Genomic DNA, 25,372 nt, shown 5'->3' with positions numbered 1-25,372 from the left:
ATTGAATCGATCTAACAACCACAGTAAATAGACAAGAATGAATCAGATATCTTTAGAAAACCTTAACTAAAACATGTTAAGTAATTAAAACTTTCCGTTTTTTGCAAAATGCAGACTTGATACCTTACTTTGACTTAGAGGAGACTGAAGTAATGGCAGTCACCTAAAAAAAATTACATGCTACATGAGTAATTTGCCAGCTGCTCTTTGCAAACGACCTAATCAGATTTATTCAAATTCATATTTTTTTAAATAACGAAAATAAGATTATTTCAATAAAAAATAATTCAAGTGGGCTTCGATGAAAATACAGACTATTTTAATGAAAAAGACGGGAAGACCAAAATTACATGAAAATACAAAAATGTCCCAAGAATAACAGGTCAGTCACAATATGTGACACTGATTGAGAAATCTTCCTTTTTTGTTATGGGTAAATCAAAGAGTTTCTTATGCTTCTCAAACGTAGAAAAAGTATACAAATATTTTAATTTACTTCTGCCCATCAGTTTTAACGATACATACTTTTTAAATGCTTCTTTCTTGAATTTCACTTCTCCTCATTCCCTAGCAGTGCTGCATAAATGAAAAGCTACTGTATTTTGAAATGAAGCCACTCTATACAATTTTACTCACCAAACTCTGTTATTATTTAGCAGGATGCATTGCAATCTTTTCATTAATGGAAAACCATCCAATTTACGTACATCATTGTCTGAGAGATCTATGCAATCAAATTGGTCCTGTAAAAAAAAATTCAGAAACAAGAAATCAAATGAATGAAAATTTTTCAACAAATTTAATAGGTGTACAATAAAATGAAAAAGCAGCAGAGCAGAATGAAAAATTGTGGTCTCAAAATACAGAACATTACAGGGTACAGAACATTTTATCAGTGTCAACTGCGGATTTAACTGAGTTGGCCACACTAGTCGATAAAATTTCCCAGACACGACCAATACCGAGTATTTCTGCGATTTCTTCACAGTCAGACCCTTCATCAGATTCTGTGAAATCTGATACTGCACAATTGCGTAGTGAAATATCGCAATTAAAAATTCAAATTGCAGATTTGTCAACAAAAATTAAAAATTAAAATTATTCAAGAGGGCATACACATTCTCGCTACCGAAGCAACAGCAGTAATTTCATAAATCGTAACTTCAATACTACACAAAACTATGTTTCTATCATAATAAATTTGGTGAGAAAGCAACAAAGTGTTACCAGCCGTGCACATACAAATCAAAAAACTAAAGCACACTGCTGCAGGGTTGTTTGGTCTAAACCATGTTGGTTTAAACCTTAGTTTTAACCAAGTGTTTTTTTTTCTCCAAAAAATCCAATAAAAGTGGCCTAAATATTTTTTTCCTTGAAAAATATCATATTGGTTCATTATTGATCAAAATGTTTCATTTTTACCACATTTTATATCCTTGGGGTACATTCTGATGCTATATCTTTAAATGATATAAGATTTTATAAGTGTTTTTTTTTTCAAAAAGTCTCATAAAAGTGGCCAGAATATATATATATATTTCATATGAAATATCTTAGTTATTTAAAGTTATAAACAAAAGCCAAAATTTCTCATTCTTACAACATTTTCTAACCTTTGGCTACTAAAGAAGCAGCAACAGTAGTGACACCATCATGTTAGGGGCACAGATAGTCCTATAATCCAATAAAGACACCAGCTGTCCCCCCAGCAGTTAAACAAGAATTTGAATATTTGATTGATAATGGAATTTGTCGCCCATCAAAATCACCTTGGGCTTCCCCAATTCATGTAGTTCCGAAATCAAATGGAACGTATCAAATTTGTGGTGATTATCGTCACTGGGACGCTATAACTTCCCAGATAGGTACCCCTTACCTCATATACATGACAGAACTAATGTACTGCATGGAAAGAAAATATTTTCCAAAATTGATACAGTAAGGGCATACTATCATATTCCGATAAATGAATCCGATGCACCAAAAACTGCCGTTACTACTCCCATTGGTAGTTTTGAATTTTTGTATCTCTCATTTGGTCTGAAATATGCACCAATGACATTTCAAAGATTTATGAATGAGATACTAAAAATAAGCACATTAAGCACGTGGAACTAGTTTTGGAAAGGTTTGGTAGGTATGTACTAAACATCAATGCTTCCAAATGTATTTTTGGCCAACAACAAATTTCTTTTCTGGGTCACGAAATATCAGCAGGGGGTGTCCGACCTTTGGTCGACAAGGTACAAGCCATAATAAACTATCTACGTCCAGAAAATCTGGTGCAACTCAGAAAATACTTGGGGTTACTAAATTTCTATATTAAATTCATTTCACATGCTGCTGAAGCATTAGCACCATTAACTGACCTATTAAAAGGGTCTAAAAAGAAAAATGATCAATCTCGCATTACATGGTCTAAAAATTTGTTAGATTCATTCGGAAAATCAAAAGAAGCTTTGTTAAACGTTACTTCGCTAGTGTTTCCAGAAAATGATGATAAGTTAATACTTCATTGTGATGCTTACGAAATCTCAATTGGAGCTTCATAGGTGAAGATAGACTTGGAAGTCTGGGGGGGCATGGTCATTACTGCTGGGGGAGGGCAAGATGATGATGATGATGATGATTCATCTATACATATATGCATTAGACATATCGACTTCATCTTTGATGCCCCCCCCCCATCTCCGCCCATGTGGAGCTACCTTAAGTGTAATGCAGAGAGAGAATTTAGAATATAAACCCTTGGGATTCTTTTCAAGATGTCTTACACCTACACAAATGAAACATTCACGTTTTGACCGTGAACTATTAGCGATATAGGAATCTGTTAAATGTTTTAAACACATGCTAGAGGCTAAAACTGTAGAATTGTTACAGATCATTGTCCATTAACATACATTTTTCGTAAGGCAACAGAAACTTACTCAAATAAGCAAACACAGTGGATTTCTTACATATCAGAATTCACTAGTGATATCAAGTACCTAAAAGGTGAGAGAAACGAAGCTGCCAATGCACTATCGCGCATAAGTGAGGTTATTGTCCCCCAGTCTCTCAATTATGATTAACTCAGTAATGATCAAAAATCAAACGAATAACTAAAACAATTCATTTCAGACACTAATACTGGGTTGCAATTGAAATTAATTCAATTGTCCAATTCAAATTCTCAAATATATTGCGATCTTTCAACTGGAAAAACAAGACCTTATGTCACTGCCAAATTTCGCAAACAAGTTTTCCTAAACTTACATTGCCTTTCTCATCCAGGTATTAGGAGTACTGTTGACCTTATACGTAACTGTTTCATTTGGCAGTCTATGAATAAAGATGTTCGTGAGTGGGCATGCCAATGCCTTGATTGCCAACATTCTAAAATTCACAAACACACAAAATCAAAATTAGGAAAATTTTCACTACCAACTGCACGATTCCAACATATTCATAGCGATCTTGTGGGACCCTTGCTGGAATCAAACGGGAAAACTTGTTGTTTAACTTTAATTGACTGCATAACACGTTGGCCGGAAGCATATGCGATTTCAGATATTACCACTGAAACAGTCAAAAGACAATCTACTCTGAGTGGATTTCCCAATTCGACATACCAGACCTCATAACTGATCAAGGCAGACAGTTTGAGTCAAGACTAATGTCTCAGCTCACTGCTCTTCTAGGTGTGGAAAAGTGGTGAACATCACCGTACAACCCAAAAGCAAATGGGCTGATCAAAAATTTTTACCGTCCATTAAAAGCTGCAATTATGGCTCACCACACCACCAAGTGGACAGAAGTCCTTCCAACCATTCTTCTTGGTTTTCGTTCAGCACTGAAAGAAGATATAGGTGCAACACTGGCTGAGCTTGTTTACGGTGCTTCATTGTGTCTTCCTGGTGTTTTTTATAATTCGAGTGACAAAATTCAAGATCCGTCCATGTTCATCGAAAACCTCAGGGAACACATGACAGCATTAAGACCGAAGCCCCCCTTTCCCCCCCCCCAACAAGCTCTCATAATAAAAATAACGTGTTCATACATAAAGCATTAAACACCTGTTCTCATGTATTTATCCGACATGACAGGTTGAGAACACATCGCTTCAAGCACCCTACTCTGGACCATTTCTGGTGATCAGCAGAAAAGAAAAGAACTTTAAAGTTCTGATAGATGGAAAACCAACAAATGTATGTATGGATCGAATCAAACCTGCATTCACAGTGAATGAGGATGCTAAAACTACAATTTCGAATACAGTGTGTCCCAAAATTAATGTGCTTCCGAAACCACTCTACCGCTTAATGCGTTCCGGAAGACAGGTTCGCTATCCTGTCAGATTAAACAATGTTGTCAGACACTGTCGTTAGTCACTGGAAGGGAGGTACTGAGGCAGACACTGTTTACTGCAAAACGAAGAACATCTTCGATTTGGCTTTGAGACTGGAACTAAAACAAAACTCTCTCTCTTCCCCCCCCCCCCAACTCTTAACGAAAATCTTTCTTATACTGTATCACTCGCTTACTCACACACAGAAGTTTGTTCAGTTTGTCTGATTCTTAGTTATCTTATATTTGTGTCTTGGTAATTTGTGCTAAAATGTTTAATAAATTTGTGTTACGTGTACACCAAGGCATCAGGTTACCAGATTCAAAAACTGAGAAAGAAGGACACCTGCACACATGTGTGGGTTTTTTTGGGCACTAGAGGTCATTCAAGTATTACGTCATCATCGATGGGAAGGGGGGGGGGTTCCGATTTGCTGACTTTTGATGACAAGGGGGAGGGGGGGTTTGGATAATGCTTACCTCATCGACCACCCTTTATGAAAATATGAGTTAGGATTCAGAGGGGCAGAGCTGATGACGAAATTTTGCTGACGGGGGAAGAGGGGGTCAGCGTTTTGCTGACGGGGGAAGAGGGGGTCAGCGTTTTGCTGACAAGGGGGGGGGGTCAAAAATGGCTAAAAATTTGCTTACGTAATACTTGAACGGCCCCCTAGTGTTAGCGAATAGTGTATACTTTTGTCGGGTATTCGCAGTAGTTTTTGTTTTTCATTTGGGCCTAATTTTTTCAGTGTTGGTGAATATATACTTGACATACTCATTGGCATAAGTGTGTGTGTGTTGTGTTTTTTCCCCCTACACGTTTGCATGCTTTGACCAAGTAATGTTGTAATTCCCAGAATATAAGAACCCACGTTATAAGCAAGGCATCAGATACTAATCTAACCACAGCACAGCTTCCTCTAGGATATCTTATGAAAAAGAAAGTCAGAAAAACAGCTCTGGAAGGAGAAGACTCTTAATATCAATTTTAAGAATACCATTGCTTTCTTACAAACATCCTGTGTACTGAAGGGAGGGAGGGGTGTTATCTCTTTCATTCAGAAACAAAGAAAGCAGGATGCAAACACCACTCAATTCCGATCTTGTAGTGGAAATTGGGAAAAGTGACATTAAAAAGGGTACGCATGCAGGCAGCCTACTTTCTCAGTTCTCGAATCTGGTAACCCTATGCTAAAAAGAGCAAAAATAGCAAATAATTTGTATCCCTTCACTTTTTGTTCTCTTCCCCAGAGAGGTTTTTTTTTTTCTTTCTTTCGAGAGCATTGTTTTTTTTCCCAGAGGCGATTTGTAAATCGTCATAGGAATCACTATTGAGTGGTTTTTATTGCATCCAATTTTTTTTCTTTTTTTTTTCTGAATCGAAGAGGTAACATCTCACCACCTTCAGTTTACAGTGATAGATATTGGGGAGCAAACAATGCTATTCTCAATTGGAGATGCTGCAGTTTTCTTCTTTGTATTATCCTGGAGCAAGCTGGACCATGATTAGAGTAGCATCTGCTTTGTGCTAGGAAGCAACTTTGGTATTCTGGGAATTTAGACGGCGATTGGTCAAAGCGTATAAACGTGTGTGAAAAAATAGCATGCGCAAACACTCATATCAATGAAGAACGATTTGAGACATTCGAAAAAGAGAGGAGTGTGAAAGTTTGTATCGAAGAGACAGGACGGTTTCATTGGTGTTGGATAATAAATTAAATAAAGTGTTGTTTTCTTCTTTTGGGAGTCTAGAATCCAGTTATTTCGTCTTGGAATCATAGTGAAGGTACAGCCGAGGAGCTACGGAAGTCGGCTTAGGAAGTCGGGGGAAAGTTTACTGGCGCAGTCGGTAGGATCGGGTCGTGGCTTCAACAACTCAAGATTGTGAGCTGAATTCGAAGAATAGTGTCCTAGCGACGGTGGAACCACCCCAGTTCGTATAGAAGGATAGCAGCATCGAGCTCCCATGCTGTTTTTTTTTCGTGAAGTGAACCCGACAACCGGTGCTGAGAGGAGCAATTCTGCCTAGGGAAGAGAAGCAAGTGGTGTGCGGCGGTATCGAGACGATAACTAAAGATGGCGTATTTGGCAAAAGGGAACAAGGAGGATCTGGAGACCATGGCCGCCAACTTGGGGGTAGAAGTCCGACCGGAGTTCAACTTAATGCAACTAGTGAGTGCCATACAGGAAAGTGAACTGTACAACGAAGCGACATGCAGAGAGATGCTGAAAACTATCATAGGCAATAGGAAAGAGAGAGAAGAGATGGAGGAGAAGCGTAGAGAACAAGAGATGGAACATGAACTCGAAAGACAGGAGCCAGAAGAGAAAAGGATAATCAAGCTGGGCGCGGCAGAACCCCCAGCCAGGATTTCTAGAACATGATGCAGAAGTTCAGGATGGAGGAAGACATAAGTCTGTACCTGGTGCTGTTCGAGCGGCATGCTCATCGCGTGGCCCTGGCACGGGAAGATTGGTTAGCTGAGCTCTTGGGACTTCTTCCCTAGGGGATGAACCAGTTAATTGCTCGCGAGCCGGAAGAGCAAGTACAGGACTATAATCAAGTGAAGGAATTGTTATTGCGGAGATTCAAACTCACCCCTGAGAAGTTCCGACAGATGTTTTCTTCACGCCACAAGAATCAAGAGGACACCTGGAGAGATTTCTACCACGAACTGTGTACCTATTTTGATGGATGGACGGCGGCTTTGGGGGGTCACAACGTTTGAGAGACTAAGAGATTTAATCATCACCGATCAAATGAAAAAATGCGTCCCAGCAGATTTTAAAGAACACTATCTGGACGAATGGAGTGATATGGTATCTCCAAGTGAGCTATCGGAGAAACTAGATAGGTTCGATGATGTGAAGAGGACTCTGGGGGCACCCTTCCCTAATCACTTTGCTATGCGTGTGGCGCAGAAGGCCATATAGCAAGGTTTTGTCCTGCAAGAGGCCAGCAAGAGTCATAGAGTCGGGCCCAGGTGAACTCTGTCCAGACAGAAGAGGGGGACACGATTGAAGAAACCACAGTCCTAACAGCACATATCACGGTGCCGGCAGCTGGTGTTGGTGCGGACATTGACAGACCGCAGATCATGAGTTTGAAATGTGGTCAGAAGACAATAAGAGGCTTAGTCGATTCCGGGACCCAGATCTCAGTGGTTAGATCGGATTTGGTTGAGGTCGATGACAGTGAAGGCGAGAGAAGAATACGGATCAAGTCCGCATTTGGCGAAAGTGAGATAGCCCCTCTGAAAATATGTATGATGAAGATCAGCGACGGCAAACATGGGTACGTGCCGATTACTTGTGCAGCGTCGCGTCGCTTGATAAATGAAATGTTAATATGTCCGACGGCATGCGACGCACTCTTGGGAAATCTAGTTCTAAGTCCAATCAACGAGCCAAGCCATAAGGACGCCGTGTGTACTTCATCTGCTGATGGCAAACAGAAGGCCAGCAACGGCAATAACAACGATTTTTGCATACCTAACGAAGAACTTGGAAGAGAGGATTATATCCCAAGTCGAGAGCTACTTCACCGACTTCAACATCATGAAGAACAACTTCCTGCTGAAACAAATCCAGAGAAACAAAGAGGGCTACATCAGCCTGAGGTTGGTCTCATCCTTCAGGAAGGTCAAGACCCTGACCAAGGACTGGAGGGTCATCCAGTACTGTCTCAGGAACTCGAACAAACTCCAAGTCAACGGAGGAGGCACTAAAGTGCGTCAGATTGTGCCCGTACTGGCTTTCGAGACCAGATGCGCTAAAATGATCCTGGTCTGCAACATGTGGCAGTCGTCAATCGAGGATCTAAGATACCGGATGTCTGTACGAGACGCTGTCTCTACGTGAACGGGAACATGGTGAAGAAGACGTTCGCCCTCGTCAAGTGCAAGACCAATTGGGACACGTCCGAGAGCAAGGCCTCGCAGCTCAGGGAGATGAACTCGAAACGATACGACGATGGTCATGCTGTCAACAGGAGGAGATCGGCACCAAACCGGTTCCAGTACAGGCAAGAATCGTCCAAGCAATCGGACTGGCGATTGTTTTCGTGTCCATTTGCCAAAGGAATCAACAGAGCTGTGAACTGGCAGTCAAAGACCGAGAAAACCAGAAGCCAACCGGCTAAATCTTCAATCCCCAAAAACGGCGTACCCAGGAATCAGGGCAGGGAAAGGTCATCCTTCTCTTATGCCGGTGGTGACCACCACCTCATGAACTCTTGGATGAACAACCGTTATTTGGCACTCAAGGGTGGTATGGCAGCCGCCGCCAAAGTAGCTGCTGCTGCACGGTACAACGCTCGCCTACCGGATAGCGTCATGCGTTGGCCTGGGGGACCCAAAAGGGTGATATGCAAGGTAATGCAGATGCCCTGTCACGGTAGCCTTGAGAAACCGAGTTACGCTCTTGAAGCATCATCATCATTTAAAAATGATGGATGTGCTTTTCGATGATGGGATGTGTAAGGTTCAGGAGAAAAGAGGTTGGAAAAAGGCAGAGGAGAAACAGGAGTCGCGAGAGAGAGAAACGAGAACAATTTGAGACATTCGAAAAAGGGAGGAGTGTGAAAGTTTGTATCGCAGAGACAGGACGGAGGTGTTGGATAATAAATTAAATAAAGTGTTGTTTTCTTCTTTTGGGAGTCTAGAATCCAGTTATTTCGTCTTGGAATCGTAGTGGATGTACAGCCGAGGTCCTACGACCGATAGGAGTCGGGGGAAAGTTTACTATCACCTTCCCGCTCACCGCAGAGTTTAAGCTAGATAAAAAATTCCTTTAGCAAAAAAGACGAAAATGGGGGGGGGGGGAAAGCTTTAACAAAATGCTATAATGCTAATGATTTATCGTCTTCTCTTTTTGTACCTCCTGTATGTATTTTTGGGAAAGTGGCTACTACTTCTTTTGCATTCTAAGATTTTCTTTCGCACTTTGCGAAAAATGCAACCGTAGCTTAAACCCTGGCTCACCGACTAGATTAGTGCAATTTAGTCACGATCACGGTGTAGGTTCATTCACTCCGTTAGAACCAACCAAAGAGTAGAGTTTCATGCTTCAAGACCCACAAGTCAGGTAAAAGATCTCTCCACGATTACAGATGAAAGTCCATTAGAGTTTGGCCAAATCAATGTCAGAAGTTGGAGGAAATACTGGATGTCTTCATTAGCACCAAGTTAGAAGCTTCATTAAGAATACACCACTCAGGATTTCATCACCCAGTGAGGGCAGCCAGTCACCAAACTGAAAACTTGTTATAAAACTTATTAGATTTTCATTAAAACATCTTCACTAGACCCACCGAGAACAAGAGGAAGAAGTTATTTGTCATTATAACATTGTTTAAGATTTCATGACCGAAGCCAAGACCAACTACTATTCAAGTAGTAAAAGCAAAAAGTGATCAAATGAGTGAATGTGATTAGTACAAACAAGAGACGAGTATTTATACAACTGAAAACTAGTTCTAATCTAGGACCAATTGTCCACCGGTAATACCCCGTCTCTAGATAAAACTAATATCACAAAGAAAAAATTTGCATACAGAAACAAATTTAAGAATTAAAACAATTCAAATGGCAACACAAGAAAACGTAATTGGAGAGCTGGCCAGGCTCCCTGACCACGGCCTTCACATTCAACATATTAGACAAAGAAAAATATAACCAAGACCAAAAAGATAACCATTCCAGCAGAAGTCTGCAGCCAACCGCCGAAAGCAGGTGAATAATATTATTACATAATAACGATTTAACGAGAGACCATGCAATATCTCCCCCAGGAAAACCCTTTTGCAAAATCTATATATATATAAAATTGATTTTCTGTCTGTCTGTATGTCTGTTCTCTATACAAATCTACAATTTTAGATCGATTGTCGCCAAATTTTGCATATATACCAAATGGGACCCGACTTGAACGATAGGCTACTTTAAAATTTCGTCAGCCCAGGGCAAATGCCCCAAATGGGCAAAAAACTGTCCGGCAACAATGGTTTTTGGGCCTCAACAATCACTTTCCAAACGTTACTTTGGTTACCATGGTTCCCTAGCAATGCGTTTCAGACGTGTATATGCCTTTACAACGGTTTATCACTTCTTTAATCCTGTTAGTATATGTATAATAGTTTATGCCTTTATAATGGTTTGCCACATTTTCAATATACTCTCAGTAATGAGGCTTTTTGAATAGACGTCATAATCATCATCAGCATCGCTTTGAGAGTCAGGAAAAGGGGGGGATCCTCATAGAAATCAGTGCTAAAATTGTCGATTTTACTGTAGAAATGCGGAAATTAGTGGGATTTCCCGCCCTATCAGTAATTTTAAAAATTGTATTGAATTCTCGATTTTTGAAATATTCAGTTCGCTTAGAGATATACGAAGCCCAGGAGATTAAATATGAAGTAATTAGCCAAAACTATACTTTTGAGTTGGATATTCGAGCAATATCATTGATTTCATTTATATCTTCTCAAGTATGAAAATTAATGTCTCCATATTGTCTCTTTTGATATTTATTTGCATAAATTCATGTGGGTTAGGATATTTTAAAATTAGTTATGAGCCCGTGAAAAGTGCATCGAAAAAATTCCACAGCTTTAACTAAGGATTTTTGGAAGCTGGAACAGACAGATGGATAACTTGAAGTTCGGGGGGGAGGGGGAATCAAAATACCTAGCGCCCCTTAAAAAAAGAAATATATATATTCATTTCTACGTTTCTGTGTAAATCTAGATTTATTTCATGAATCGCGCAGGTCGCCATATTGGTTAACTTGGACACGGTTTGTATGTCCCTCAAGAAAAAGAGAGGGAGATATCACGTGATCCAAAAAAGCCTCATTGAAGAAAACCCGGGCAGCGCCGGGTATTATAGCTAGTAATAAATAAAAGTAACAGAGGATGCCATCCTGATCCGTTACATCTAACTAAAAGAAAACACCCATCTTCTTTCCTCTTCTCTGTGCCGAGGGCCTTTCTCCACCCACCCACACTTTCTAATCCCATCATGCCTCTTCCCGATGGGGGAAACCTTACACAATACTTAAAAAATTTGTTTCATCACGAAATATTTTGCACTGAAGGGGAGCATGTGATTTCGCACATGCCATACAAATGAAAGGGGAAACTGAGAATTTTTTCGGATAGTTATCATATAATCTGTTTTAACTAGGTTTTTTGTGAGTGGGGGAGGGGCAAACATGATTTTTCGATACCAACCACTGTAAAATTTGATGATTTTATCTCACACTGTTTCCAGTACAGTAGAGCATCAATTATCCGAATATGGATCAACCGAAACATTGGTTAACCGAAAGCGTTTTAGTTGGCAAATTCTAATTTACATGCCATGTAGAAGTTCAGATAGTGGTAGATAGTCTCAGCTCTGAAGCAAAAGAAGATTTGGGACTTTTTTTCCTAAACTGTAAGACTCATCGAGCTTATATTACTGGAGGGAGCATCGAGGCGCTGCGGCGGTGTCAACATCGAATGCAAGGAAATGATGTGACACTTTGAATAACACAGTTCCCGCCTAGCAATTTCCCCATTGAAATGTATAGTTCAGTCTCTAAATATTGTGTTTTAAAGTTAAAACAAAAAGGATGGAGAATTCTTCCAAAGATTATAAAAAAATAGATTATTTATTTGATTAATACTGGAAAATTTCCTTCATTAATGCTGAAAAATTTCCTTCATTAGTGGTGAAAAATTTCCTTCATTAGTTCTGGAATTATTTCCTTTATTATTATTTCTTTCATCAATTCTGGATTTGTTACTTTCATTAATGCTGAAATTATTTCTTTCATCAATTCTGGATTTCTTCCTTTCATTAATCCTGAAATTATTTCATCAATTCTGGATTTGTTCCTTTCATTAATGCTGAAATTATTTCTTTCATTGATTCTGAAGTTATATCATTAATACTGGAATTGTCTCTTGATTGTTAATTTTGAAATTATCACTTTCATCAATCTGGAATTATCTTTCATTAATTCTGGAATTGTCATTCATGCTGGAATTATCACTTTCATTAATTCTAGAATTTTTCTTTCATTAATTTTGGGATTATCTCTTTCCTTAATTCTAGAATTATTTTCCCCTCAATTCTGAAATTATCTTTCATTGATTTGGGAATTATCTCACTGATGCCAAAACTATTTTTTTCTCGTTTATTGTTTTAAAATCCTATTTATGGCATTAGAAAATAATGGAGCAGAGATATTCAACGAGTCACATGATCTTCTGACAAATGATGTTAGCGACACCATTCTCAGCACTGTCAAAGTGGAGACCGCTGATGTCATACTTTCTCCAGTAATATAAGCTCAATAGTAAGACTACTTTAATGGTCATTTTGAACTTATCAAACTAGGCTAGTCAGTTAGTTCTCTGTTATTTGAAGATGTGTGATACAAAATGTATACAGTTTTGTGTTTAATATCACTGTTTCTTTGTTTTATATTGCTCCTAAGAGACTGGTACAATTTTTTCCTGTGACTGGTTATCCAAACACCCCCAGTCCTCAATTAAACATTTGAAACATTTTTTATTGTTTTTCGATAATCTGAGGTGGCCTTGGTCCCGTCTACCTAGGATTATCCAGACTCTAAAGGAAAAACAAAACTGGACTACTAGACACAAGAAATTTTTTTAAAAAAATCAATAGCGACCAAAAAGCTGTTTTCAGACTAAATGGTGCTGTAAAAAGACTGGATCTGTTTATAAAATAACCAGGTTCTCTTGAACAAATCATCTTGAATCAAAGATGATTCTTGACCTTCCAAAATTTCTTCAGCTGCTTATATATGTGCTTTGATATAAACCATCTGCTGTACTCTTTTTACAACAGATAAGTGTTTAAAAAAGTTTATTACATCAAATATGTAATGTTGATTTCTGTTATTATTAAATTATCTAGATAAATCACTGAGATACTCTTATTGTGCATAACATTGAAATATAAGATGGCAATCAAAATACTAAATTGTAGAACTAAAATGTCATTTAATTTGGCAATGCTAGCTTGTACATGAAGCTTAAGAAACTCCTGTAACTTATCCTTAGTAGAACTTAGTTATTCTTACTTCTGCACTATGATATGGCATATTTACTAGCATTTATAATACAATGGTTTTCCAACTGAAGCTGTATTTAATTTTAAATGTGCAAAACAAATGCTTTAGGTATCAAGTCTTGTCGCCTCTGCTTTGGTTGAAAATACTCTTTAAAACTCTTTGAATTGACCCCCTGAGCTCTAAGAAATTTTTAGATGAAAATAAATGAGTTTAATTAATGTATTAACAGATTCTGTGTGAAAATTCTCACATGGAATAAAATTTTGGGCAGGTCAGAAAATTTACAATATCAAAATAGATTCTCAGTAATTATAATTCCGAATATAAAACCCTTCAATCTACATAAAAGTGTTTTTTTATTTAGCATATCTATCAGGTTAAAAAAATTATTTGATAACATTAACAATAAGATTTTACTGTTTTAATACTGATTTATAGTTTCTGAAGTCTAAAACCTAATTCTGTGATGCCCCTATCGAATATATTTTGAATAAGCAGCTCTATTCCACTTAGCAAATTGAACACAGGTAATCAGTAGCTTAGATAAAATGAACCACAAAACTATATTTTATATGTTCTAGACTCTTATGTTGAAAAATTCAAAATTTCAAATTATTATTTTGTTTTAATTATTGTAATAAATTAATGTTTATTAGATATAGACATTTAACATATAGACATTTTAACACTTGGTATGTTTAAGATTTCAAAAATCTTAAACATACTTGGTAATCAATAGTTTAAAAAAAAAATCACTAAAGGAGAGGCTTGCAAAGAAGGCTCAAATTCAAGAAAATGTGAACTAAAAACAGAAAAAACCGGTCATTTTTTCAAAAATTTTTTTGTTCGGGCATTAACTAAAATAAAATGTTTATTAATGTAATTAACACTATTCCCATGCTAATTAATCAATAAATATTTATTACATTTTACCAAAAACCAACTTTTGCAATTTAATTATTTTTTGCGTAACTCAGTGGATTACTGTGTGTTTGAAAATTCTTTTAATGTTATTATTAATCATATAATATATAAAGGTTTTTCTCCAGCTACTTTCAGTATACTTAATTAGGAAGCTATTTCGCAAAAAGTAATAAAAATTAGGTGAATATAATGTATTTAATGAAGCATAAATAATGCAGATTAATTAGCAATGGTTTACGATATACGGGGTGATTATAACTAAGGTTCTGATTTCAAAACACTGTAAAAAAAGAACGATTATCAGAATGACTTGAAAATTGACATGAATATTCCTGAAAAAATTCAATTTTATTTGATAAAGGGGAAAAAATACTTAAAAATGTAAAATTAATGACATCATCCAACATGCGGGAAATTTGCCCGCAGAATGGAAACAATAGACAGTCATGGCAGAATGAAACCTTAATTATAGCATTTCACGATTTCATAATTCATGGAAACATCACAAAAAACGAAGTAATTGAACAAATAACTACAACTTACTTAAGAAATGTTAAATATGTTGTCCTCCGCGTGGTCTGGCTATGAGGTTGAAAGCACAAAAATTCTTGTTCAAGAACGAAATCGGAGTATGCCATGGTCATAATGTGGATGTTCTTGCAATTCAGCTTTATTAAACCACTTAATCTGACCACTGTTTATAACATTTTGAGGTACCCCCACAGCCAGAAGTTGCAAGGGTTAAGGTGCATCCTGTCAAAATGGGTCTTCAGCAGCTGCTTTGTTGGTATTGCAATGTACATCTTGATAGAAGTTCTATCCACACACTGATGCTGTGGAAGTGCCGAAATGATGTGGTTGCACAAAATAGATTATACTGCGGGCCAAGTACAGCATCGTCTACTTGCACATTTTGCACTTTTTTCTTTTGCGAAAGAAACTTCCATTGCTTCAGGAGTATCCATGCAAATTTTCAAGTCATTCTGATCAGTACTTATTGTATAGTTTTGGAATCAAAACTTAAATTATATACACCCTGTATATAGCTGATTATTTTTCAAAAATCTGTTACTACTATACAGTAGAACCTTGATTAACTGGGCTTAACAGTGTGTGTGTGAAAGTAAAAAAACAACTATTGAATATTAAGACTGGGTAAGAAAATGAAAATGTATGTGAGGTAATGTAACAACTAGTACACTAGTCTTTGTCCTTTAAGGACAGCTGATGTCTTTATTGGATTAATTTTAGGACCACCTGCCCCTAGCATGATGGTGTCACTACTGTAGCTGCTTCTTTGTGAAGGGGAAAAAAACCCCTGTGAGATAATACACCATTACATTTAGATGTGTGATGCAATCCTTATTCATGAATTTGCTAAAGATAGAGCATCAGAATGTAGCCAAAGGTTAGAAAATGTTGTCAGAATGAGAAATTATGTCTTTTATATATAACTTTAAATGACTAAGATATTTCATATGAAAAAAATATATATATTCTGGCCACTTTTATGAGACTTTTTGAAAAAAACCACTTATAAAATCTTATGTCATTTAAAGATATACCATCAGAATGTACCCAGAGGATATAAAATGTGGTAAAAATGAAACATTTTGGCTAATAATGAACCAATATGATATTTTTCAAGGAAAAAAATGATATTTAGGAAACTTTTATTTTATTTTTTGAAAAAAAACCACTTGGTGAAAACCAAGGTTTAAACGAAAAAACCCTGGCGATACGTTACATTAAACCCTGAAATGCACTGTAACCTGAGTGGGAAGACTTAAAAAAAGGATAGGTCTAGGGCAATTTATTTCATAGGTTTGTTAGATTATCTCATATTTTAAGATACAGGCCAATGTTTCTCATAGTATTCAGATCTTGTAAGGGGCGATCACCGTTCTCTGGAACTGTGTCTGTTTTGGAATCGCTATAAACTGTAGACCCCCAATACTTGGTATATAGAGTATGATAATGATGAGACAAAAATGGTCGCTGTAGCTGTGAGGGATGCTAGCTTGTTACCATATCATTTTCATTATCAGAGCGCCTAACACATACCCAATGAAAGGTTTTGTGAATTTTTGTTGACCTCTCTGCCTAAATAAGTCTTATGGAATCTTACATCAAATACCTTTCAAACCAACTACAGGCCATGGTCTACACACAGTAGTTTTAATTAATGTGCAGCTGGAAACCATTTTCCATTGAACACCAGACATGCTGGCGAATGGTGTAAAAGGAAGTGATATATCAATAGAAAGAATAGTAGAAAATAAATAATAGAAAACTTGGAAGTAAAACAAGAGACTGAAAATCTGTTAAAGATGCTGGAAAATAAAACACATGGAGTAATCACAAATCAGTTAAAAAATAGGGAGTAGACACAGATGTACTCAGATTAAATTTTTTCTGAAAATAAATCACAGGAGTCGACGTTTCGCTTTTTTGAAAGAATAGCTGGAAACAGCGATTGAAATTTTATTTATTTTCATTTTTTTGTTCTGTGGATAAGCAGTAATTCACTTAGTTTGACCGCATTTTATATGTTGTCGGAAGCTTAGGTGCCAAATCCTGGGAAGGAGGGGGGACCTCAAGCTAATTCCATTTACAGCCCCAAGAAATTAAATTGCGAGAAGGACAAATGGCATTATCGAAAAGTCGGCTTCTATTGTGATGTAACTTCAGTTTCCTCAGGGAAAATTTTGTTTGTGGTGCAAGATGGCGCAGAATTGAAGAATTTCGGCATTTTTATAGCAGTGTGTAGCAAATGAGGGGAAAATTGTCAAAATTGTAGCAGTTTGTAGCAATTGAAGCAGATTTTCCACTCCTATTTCTCCAAGGATTAGAAAAAGAGATAGTAAAATGTAACCTATCAATGACACGATATATTACAATCTCATCAGTAAACAAAGGGAAGAAGAAAAATTATCTCAATTCAAACACCATTTTTTTCACCCCCATTTTAAAAATGTGACAAAGGATTCCACACTCTGCAACTTTCTGCAGCGGCAGAACGAGTTTTAAATTCCAGTTAGACGAGGTTGGACTGAAATCTCAGTTCTTCGCTTGCAATGTTTAAAATATAATGGGGAAAATTTTTTCATGTATGTGGTTGTGTTCAAGTCTGATAGATGGCGCTTCTATGCCATCGTATTATACTGACACCGTGGGCGTTTAGTCAGTTTATGCAGCGTTGTTATGTCAATTTATTTTTCCATATATATTAACAAATTTCTGACTTTAACGTATTGGAAACACTTCAAAAAGAAAGATTTTAACTATACATAAATTCTTCACATAAAACAACTTAAAATATTCAAGTGATTATTATATTATTGATCAACGTGGGAGTAGTGTATAATCATAGAGTATTAAATAGAATTTTGCCCCATGTCTATAAATTTGGTCAGATACTTATTTTGCCTGTCTCGAACATAGATGGCTAGTTGCTTCATAATATAATTCTCAAAATTGATTCAGGTTTTGATGTTATTGGCTTTATTGTTGTAGCCATCGCAACTGATAATTGCATTAATAGCAAAACAGTTGGTTTGTCCACTAGCCCCCATATAAATTTGCATGTCCATCCTTGCCCTTCAATAGGGCCAGGCCGTTTTTTCTCCTGATAGTGTATCTGATCAAACATATCAGAAAATCTGGCTGTATCAAAAAACCCAAATAAAATTTTGCCCTGCGTGTAAATTTCATCAGGTTCATATGTTGCTCGTTTTGAACATAGATCACACGTTGCATCATAATATAATTTTCAAAATTAATCTACATTTGTGAATTATATGTACAGAAGGTGCATTTTCGAAAGACTGACCATGTGTTATGATTAGAGCCCAGATTATACGCACTAAAAGAGTGGCAAAATATGCTCTAAAAATATGCAAATATGCTCTAAAAATATGCAAATATGCACTTAAAAATACAAAAATATGCACTTAAAAATACAAATATGCATTAAACACCCCAGAATATATATTAGAAACCTTAAAAAAGTCAAAAATAGCGAAATTTGTATAAAAAAAATGAGAAAATATGCATTAAAAAATCACCATGCAAAAAAAAAGCAAATGTGTTTTTTAAATGCATCTTTTCTATTTCTTAGGGCATACGTATTTCATTTACCAAAAATATCCCCCCCCCTCACACATATATATATCCGGCACACATGCAAATAACTTCTGCATATTTTTTATTTAGACATTTTTTAATTTTCAGTTCGTTGTAGCTGCTCAATAACGAAAATAGCAGTAACAAAAGAATTGTGACACTATTTCTAAAAAAAATTTAACACTTTGCCATATCTCTAGAAATAGCCTTACAATAAAACGGTTAATATTCATAAAATACTTTATAAATATGTATTAATTCACTAAATTTTGCCTGCGGGAAAAAAATAAAAAAAAATTGACTGAGCGCTCAAATAAATCTTCAAAATATGCACTTATACTGAAAATTCTTTGATTTTATGCATTTATATGCACTAATGTTAAAAAAGGCCAAAATATACAAATGCATATGCACATATGCATTTGCATATAATCTGTGCTGTAGTTAATGATAAACAACTTTAGATTCTTTAGAAATTACAAAATACTGTGTTGATGAATGCACTTAAAAATGCACATAGGGTTTTCCATGTTTCATCTACTTCATCAAACACCAACTCTGCCCATATCGCTATATTGCAATTTACTGCCATTAATGAGATGGGTTGGAAATGATCCCCACCACGGTCATCTTCTGCACACTAGGGCTAATTAGACCGGGACCTACAATTTATTGCCGGATTCGAACTGCAGGCTTGTTTTTTTTATACTCATCGAGAGCTTGGTGTGCTAACCCCTCCATGGGGGACTCCCTACAGTAGCAATTTTTTTTCTGCGGTCATGTCACCGTTTTTCTTGTATCCCTGTGCCAGGAAAGTTTTCTGATAAGGACGAACAGGGTATCAAACTCACAACACCTCTAAACATCCTTTGGTACTTTATGCGGTTCCCAACTTTGAGGCACAAATGCGAGCCAATCTCCCCATTAAAAAGTCTCGACACAGAGAGCAACAGGCCTACAACGATAAATTATTCAATCATTACACTTCACTCATAGTTAGAAAAACTGGTGGCAGATGGCAGCACTACACATAACTAGCATTACACAGAAACAAACTTCACGTCAGGTTTCCCTACACGCACCTACATGCACATTCCCACAGGTACCAATTCGTTAGAGGTTCTGCAGAGGAATATGGACAAGGTGCATATGTGGTTTAGTAGTAGCAGCTTTGGTGTTGTTGCATTATTGTGTATAAAGCCGATGATCACCTTTTTCAAGTTCTCAACCCATTTTTATCGTAAAATGATTATGCAACACAATTATTTTGCTCAAACACTTCAATCAATTTAATCACTTTAATCAATTACACTTTAAGATGCTGCATGTTTTTACATTCAGATTAACATTTTGTGTGGTAATTAAAATAATTTGTTTTAATATGTGATCATTTTATTAGAAAATTATATATTGAACTTCCTGGTAAGATATAATTAAATGTAAAAAAAAAATATTTTTAAAACGTATTTGTTATTATTTCACAACTAATGAGGTGAAATAACAAGCATTAATTATATGTACTTTAACTAAACAATAATCAGTGCACATTCTTATTTTCTTCCAAATTCTTCCACAGCCCCGGAAGAAACCCAACGCTGCATTATGTTATAGGCCTACATCCAGATATTTAGCTGCATTTACGCTTTAGTTTTTCTATCATGCCTATTCGATTGTTGTCTCCCCCCCCCCCCCGCATCATCATATTACACATTACACACTATCCCATTCTGCTGAATTTATGCAACTGCGTCAATTTCTATCATGCCCATTCTATTCTTCCCCAGCATCATGTTATACACTCACATTTTGCTGCAATTATGCTTTAGTAAGAATCTAAAAAGCCCATTTCTCTATGCATCATGTTATATCGGCAGTGTGCCTGCAAAAATGTCATAGGTATAAATTCTCAATTTTTGTTTATGCAATGAAAAGTTTCTTCACACAAATGTTTCCATGTTCTGTAAAACTGTCAAATGTTTCTGACCAATAAAACGCCAGCTGTGGCGTTATTACAAACTGTCCTGTACATTGAAACTAGTTAGCTACTGCTATGTTTTTTTTTTTTGTTTTTTTTTTTGTCTCCTGAAAAAGGTTTTTTTTACAAATAACATTATGCATGCAGAACCACAATATGTAATACAAGTTGTAAAAAATATATACATACATATTTTTCGCAATGCATGAATTTCCCCTTCTGATTGTCAAAAAATACATAATAATAACGTGTTTCTCTCTCAAATGCAATATAGCCTTAGTTGTGACATTGCTTGGAACAAGATTCTTACCAAGCAAATCTGGCTTTGAAACTGGATTGAGACAGAATGCTGGAAAAACATAAAAACCAGATTTTGGACTTACTAATGTAGCTCCAAGATTTTCAATAGCTGGAATCTTGTAACCTGTAAAATTAAAATAATTTAGAACAGCCGCCACTTAATAAATTTCATTTAAGTATGAAAACACAATTAACATGGAACCTTTCTTTACAGTTGTTAATGAGATATTTTTAAATACAAATATAGGTTTGTTGTTTAGAGAGAGAATTAGTTTTCACTAATTCACAAAAAATTTCATATTTAGCAAAACAAATGACAAAGGGTTTTATAATTACTTATACTGGGTAATTGCAAAATATATATGTTACTGGCAAAGTTCAAAGTTCGGCCACTTTGCAAAATGGTGAGAGTTTTAGACAAAGTCTGATTTGCAGAAATGTTTCGGCTCTGGCCAGCCAATTTGCAGGGTGATTATAATTAAAGTTCGTTTTCGAAAAGGCTGTAAAAAACCACTGGTCAGAATTACCTGGCATTTCACCCGAATATGCACAAAGCAATGGGATTTTGTCTCGCAAAAGAAAAAAAAATAGTTCAAAATTGACTGATAGCATTGTACTCATAAGATGCAAATTAAAAGACATGACATGCACACCAGACATTGAAATTGTGATAAAAGGCGGGGAACATGCAGCTTCTGTTATTCTCTGTGTCCGAGAAGGTCATGACATTGTTGTTAAAGGATTGGGCTCTGCTTTGAAATTTTTTTACAACAGTGACTGTGTAGAATCTGCATTAAAGAAATTCTGGACATTAAAGGGTATTGGAGGCGGTTCTGGTCCAATGTCTGCAAATGGTCTAAAGAAGATGATTGTTAAATTCAAAGAGACAGATTCATTTGACGTGCAATGTGGCAGAGGGAGAAAAGCAATTGCTTTGACGTCAGTGGTGCAAGTGGCTACAGCAGTGCAGGAAGCGTCAAGCAGTACTTTGGGAACGTGCAGTACTCTGGGAATCAGCCGAACTTTAGACATGCCTGTCAACACAGTTATCCTACAATGCTATCCATACAAAATTATGCATGTTCAAGAGCTGTTTCCTGCGAATCTGCCAATATGAGAATATTTCGCCCTGCAATTTCTTACTTGGATGGAAGTGGACCATGCATGGCAATGGAACATTTTGTGGACAGGCTAAGCCCATTTCCATCTCCAAGGTTCTGTCAATACACAAAACTGCTGGATATGGGCAAAAGAATCTGTCCCAAATGCAACCATTGCCTCTTCATACTCCAAAGGTCATTGTGCGGTGCGAGTTTATGGCAGTGTTTTCGTTGGTCTTTTCTTTTTCGAGGAAATTGGTCCTATAGGTCTTGTAACCTGTTGTAACCAGTTCATTCCAGCACTGCAACAGCACGGATGTGTGGATAGCACAATTTTCATGCATGATGCCGCTCCTTTGCATATTGCAACACCAGTGAAGCAACCGTTGAATCTCCATTTTGGCAATGACAGAATTATCAGTCGTCATTTTCCAACAGTTTGGCCACCATGATCACCTGACTTGAACCCTTGTTACTTCTGGCTTTGGGGTCATCTAAAAAATGTTGTGTACAGTGGTCCAATTGCGAACTTAGCCGAGTTTAAAAACCACATTATGCAACACATTCACAACATCGCCCCTGATACATTTTGATCTGTTGTGGAACATGCTGTTGTGCACTTTTGGCTCATAGGAGAAAACGGTAGACAGCATATTGAACATTTCTTGAGTAGCAGCTAATTTACCACATCCTTTTCCTGATGGTTTGCTTTTCTACGATTTTTCTTACGGTTGCATCTTTTAATTTGCATCTTATGATGAGTATAGCGCCATCTATCTAAATTTTCAAACTATTTTTTTTCTTTTGCCAGAAAAAATCCCATTGCTTCATGTATATTCAGGAGGTGCCAAAATACATGCCTGCTCCATTTAACCAGGCATCTAGTTGCAGCCCTCTGCTCAATGACAATGGAGGTAGGGGATTGGAAATCCCATTTTAGAGGTCCACAAAATACTTAAGTCCGGCCCTGTAAGAAAGCACGACACCGTCCATTGACCAATAAGAAAAGTAATACTGGAAAACCTTGTTTTTCTACAGAGCGCAAAGCGTCGCACACCAGTGCTTTACGCTGGGTGCAATTGGACGACTGCTTCTGGAAAAGTCAAATGCATCAGGCACTGCATGCGTTTTGCCGATCTTCTCTTCACTTTTATTGTTTTCTTCCTTTCTGTATCATTTTTTTACTGTGCAAAATTACAAAAGTATGTGGACGTGCAATCGATATAACAGATGATGCACCACCTACACATCATCAATCAACATTGACATTTCTGTTGACATGAAATGGTCCTATTCAATCCCCGCTGAGAAGAAAAAACCTGCTCCTAGAAAAGCACAGCTGCAGGAAAATAGAATTTGTATGTTGATGTTGAGAAATTTATAAAACAAGTGAAGACATCAAAATCTGCCACAGGAAAATAATTTTAAAATAACGCCACGTTTTCCTGGGAGTAGGTTTTTGTGCGCCAAAAGTCAATAGGCCCGTTTCATATGTCAGTAGAAACGTGTAACTTTATCACGCTACACATTTGTGTTTTCCTAGCTTGGCGCATCAGCTGTTCTGTTGTCTGGTTATCCACGTTTTTTTCCATTTTGCACAATAAAAGAAAAAGACAGAAAGGAAGGGAAAGAAAACAAAATTGAAGATGCATTTGACTCCTCCAAAGGAGATCGGCTAATCACACCCGACATAAAATGTTAGTGTTAGCGCGCTGTAAGAAGTTGTACCTGACATATCATGTAATTAACATTGCACGCACCACAGAAAACCTGCTCGGTTTAGGAGTAGGATTATGGTGCTGTGTGAATAAAAACTGGATTATTTTGCATCGGCAGAAAGGTGTTACATAATCACATGCGTTTGTGTTTTCCGAGCGTGCAGCATCAGATGGGGGGGGGGCTATATGGTCCACGCATCAGCTACTCTGCCGTCTGCGCGTTCCAGTTTGAAAGGAAGGGAAAGAGAAAACACCAAAGATAAGAGTACATTGGCGAAACACGCGGCGCATAACGCAATTCACTCCTCCAGAAGCAGTCAACCAATCACACCTCACATAAAGCGCTGGAGTGAGGCTTGTTACGCTCTGCAGGAAAATACAGTCTGCCTACGTATTCATGAGGGTTACGTTCCAAGGGTGACTGTGAATACAGGAAATCTGGAAATAACTGAAACCAACGTTTTTTCTTGTACATCTCGTTTATTGAACAGTATAAGAGCAGGGTGACGCAGAGGTAGATCTAATGTAAAAGAGGGTGCAGCGATTGTTGGCGATGTTTCCTAAAAGAACAATGTGATTTCTGTTTGTCATTTCTTCTTCATATCATCATGTTGGAATATGATGAAAATGCTTCCTCACCAATTTTTCTACATGTGAAGAGTGTACTATAGAGGGATCTATATCATGAAAACAATCTATTGCTGATTTGAACGTGTGAAGCACTTCCCCTATGTTACTCATGGTGAACTTGCCTTTTACTTCTTTATCTTGATCTTCATCTGGTACCACTTGTTTCAGGAGCAGTCAACTGCGTGAATTCCTCCTCGGTCTATACCTTCGAATTGCTATTAATTAGTTGTCCGACTTCTATATCCATATCATTGAACCCTTTTCTCCACCCACCCGTTTCGCTAATGTGACAATGTCTTTTATAATCTCTTCAGTTGGCTCTGTAGAAATGATTGTGTCCTGGAGCGCACATTGCGGCCAAAAGTTAACAACCCGAGGTGTCTCTCTCGGGAGCTGCCACAGCTCTAATGATGGCAGTAATGTCATTAGCAAGCCATCCTAAACGTGCACAATTCAAATTTTGTAAACAAAACACACGAATGACGATTTCTGAGTGCTGCAAAAAAAAAAAAACCGCCCCGCGAATACGATACGATGTAGTCATAGCGCTTTCCTTATTGGTGAGTGGCGCTGGGCGATTCACGTTGCACGCGACGCAGAAAACCTAAGAAAGCCCGCCTTTAGTAAGTCTGCAAAATAATTAAAAAAAAAAAACTAACCACGCAGATCAAGCTCTCTGTCTCTCACAGGATTGATGTACTGAGCACATTGCTGCACAAGTTCAGGAGTGAGCTTCACCATTATTTATACCAATCGAATGTGCCAGCTACTTGGAATTTATATGATGAGGCAGAAAAAAACTGCGACGATTAATTTCTAACAAAGTTGGTTAATTGAAAATACTGCCTGGGATATGATGTATCACTTACAGTACAATACAATGATAATTATACAGGGCTTTCGGCTACTATAACCATCCCCTGATCATTAATATAAAAAAAAATTGACAGAAAAAAGGGAGATGCCTAGGCAGTCTGACCATATTTCTTCGAGAAAAATACGGGACATTGGGATTCCAAATACGGGAAAATACGGGACATCGCCAATTATCGCCAAACACGACGCCAAAATCAAACAACGTTGCCAAATATTGCTGAAATTACGCGAAAATCACAATGGCGGGAAATGATGCATTACTGCAAATTGCAGTGGATCAAAATGTATTCCACGAAAAAAAAACGTCC

The 25,372-nt window shown here is 37.2% G+C and overlaps 1 protein-coding gene across 1 annotated transcript in view; it reads right to left on the bottom strand.

Moving 5' to 3' along the window:
* The window catches only part of LOC149076708 (U2 small nuclear ribonucleoprotein A'-like), an 82,758-nt gene extending 57,685 nt beyond the window's left edge, over positions 1 to 25,073 (bottom strand). Inside the window, exons 1-3 of the mRNA XM_089244332.1 lie at positions 24,848 to 25,073; positions 20,824 to 20,864; positions 637 to 743 (exon numbers count right to left, since the gene is read on the bottom strand). Of these exons, the coding sequence (XP_089100458.1) occupies positions 637 to 743; positions 20,824 to 20,864; positions 24,848 to 24,929 (230 nt within the window). The 5' untranslated portion in view covers positions 24,930 to 25,073. The remainder of the gene's footprint in view (positions 1 to 636; positions 744 to 20,823; positions 20,865 to 24,847) is intronic.
* Positions 25,074 to 25,372: the final 299 nt, after the last annotated feature.

Source organism: Pholcus phalangioides, unplaced genomic scaffold (assembly GCF_987345545.1).
Source record: "Pholcus phalangioides strain wild (caught in Gottingen) unplaced genomic scaffold, Ppha-v1.0 ptg000015l_1, whole genome shotgun sequence".
NCBI lineage: Eukaryota > Metazoa > Arthropoda > Arachnida > Araneae > Pholcidae > Pholcus > Pholcus phalangioides.
Note: the sequence above shows the minus strand (reverse complement) of the source record. Positions and strands in the feature narration are given on the sequence as shown.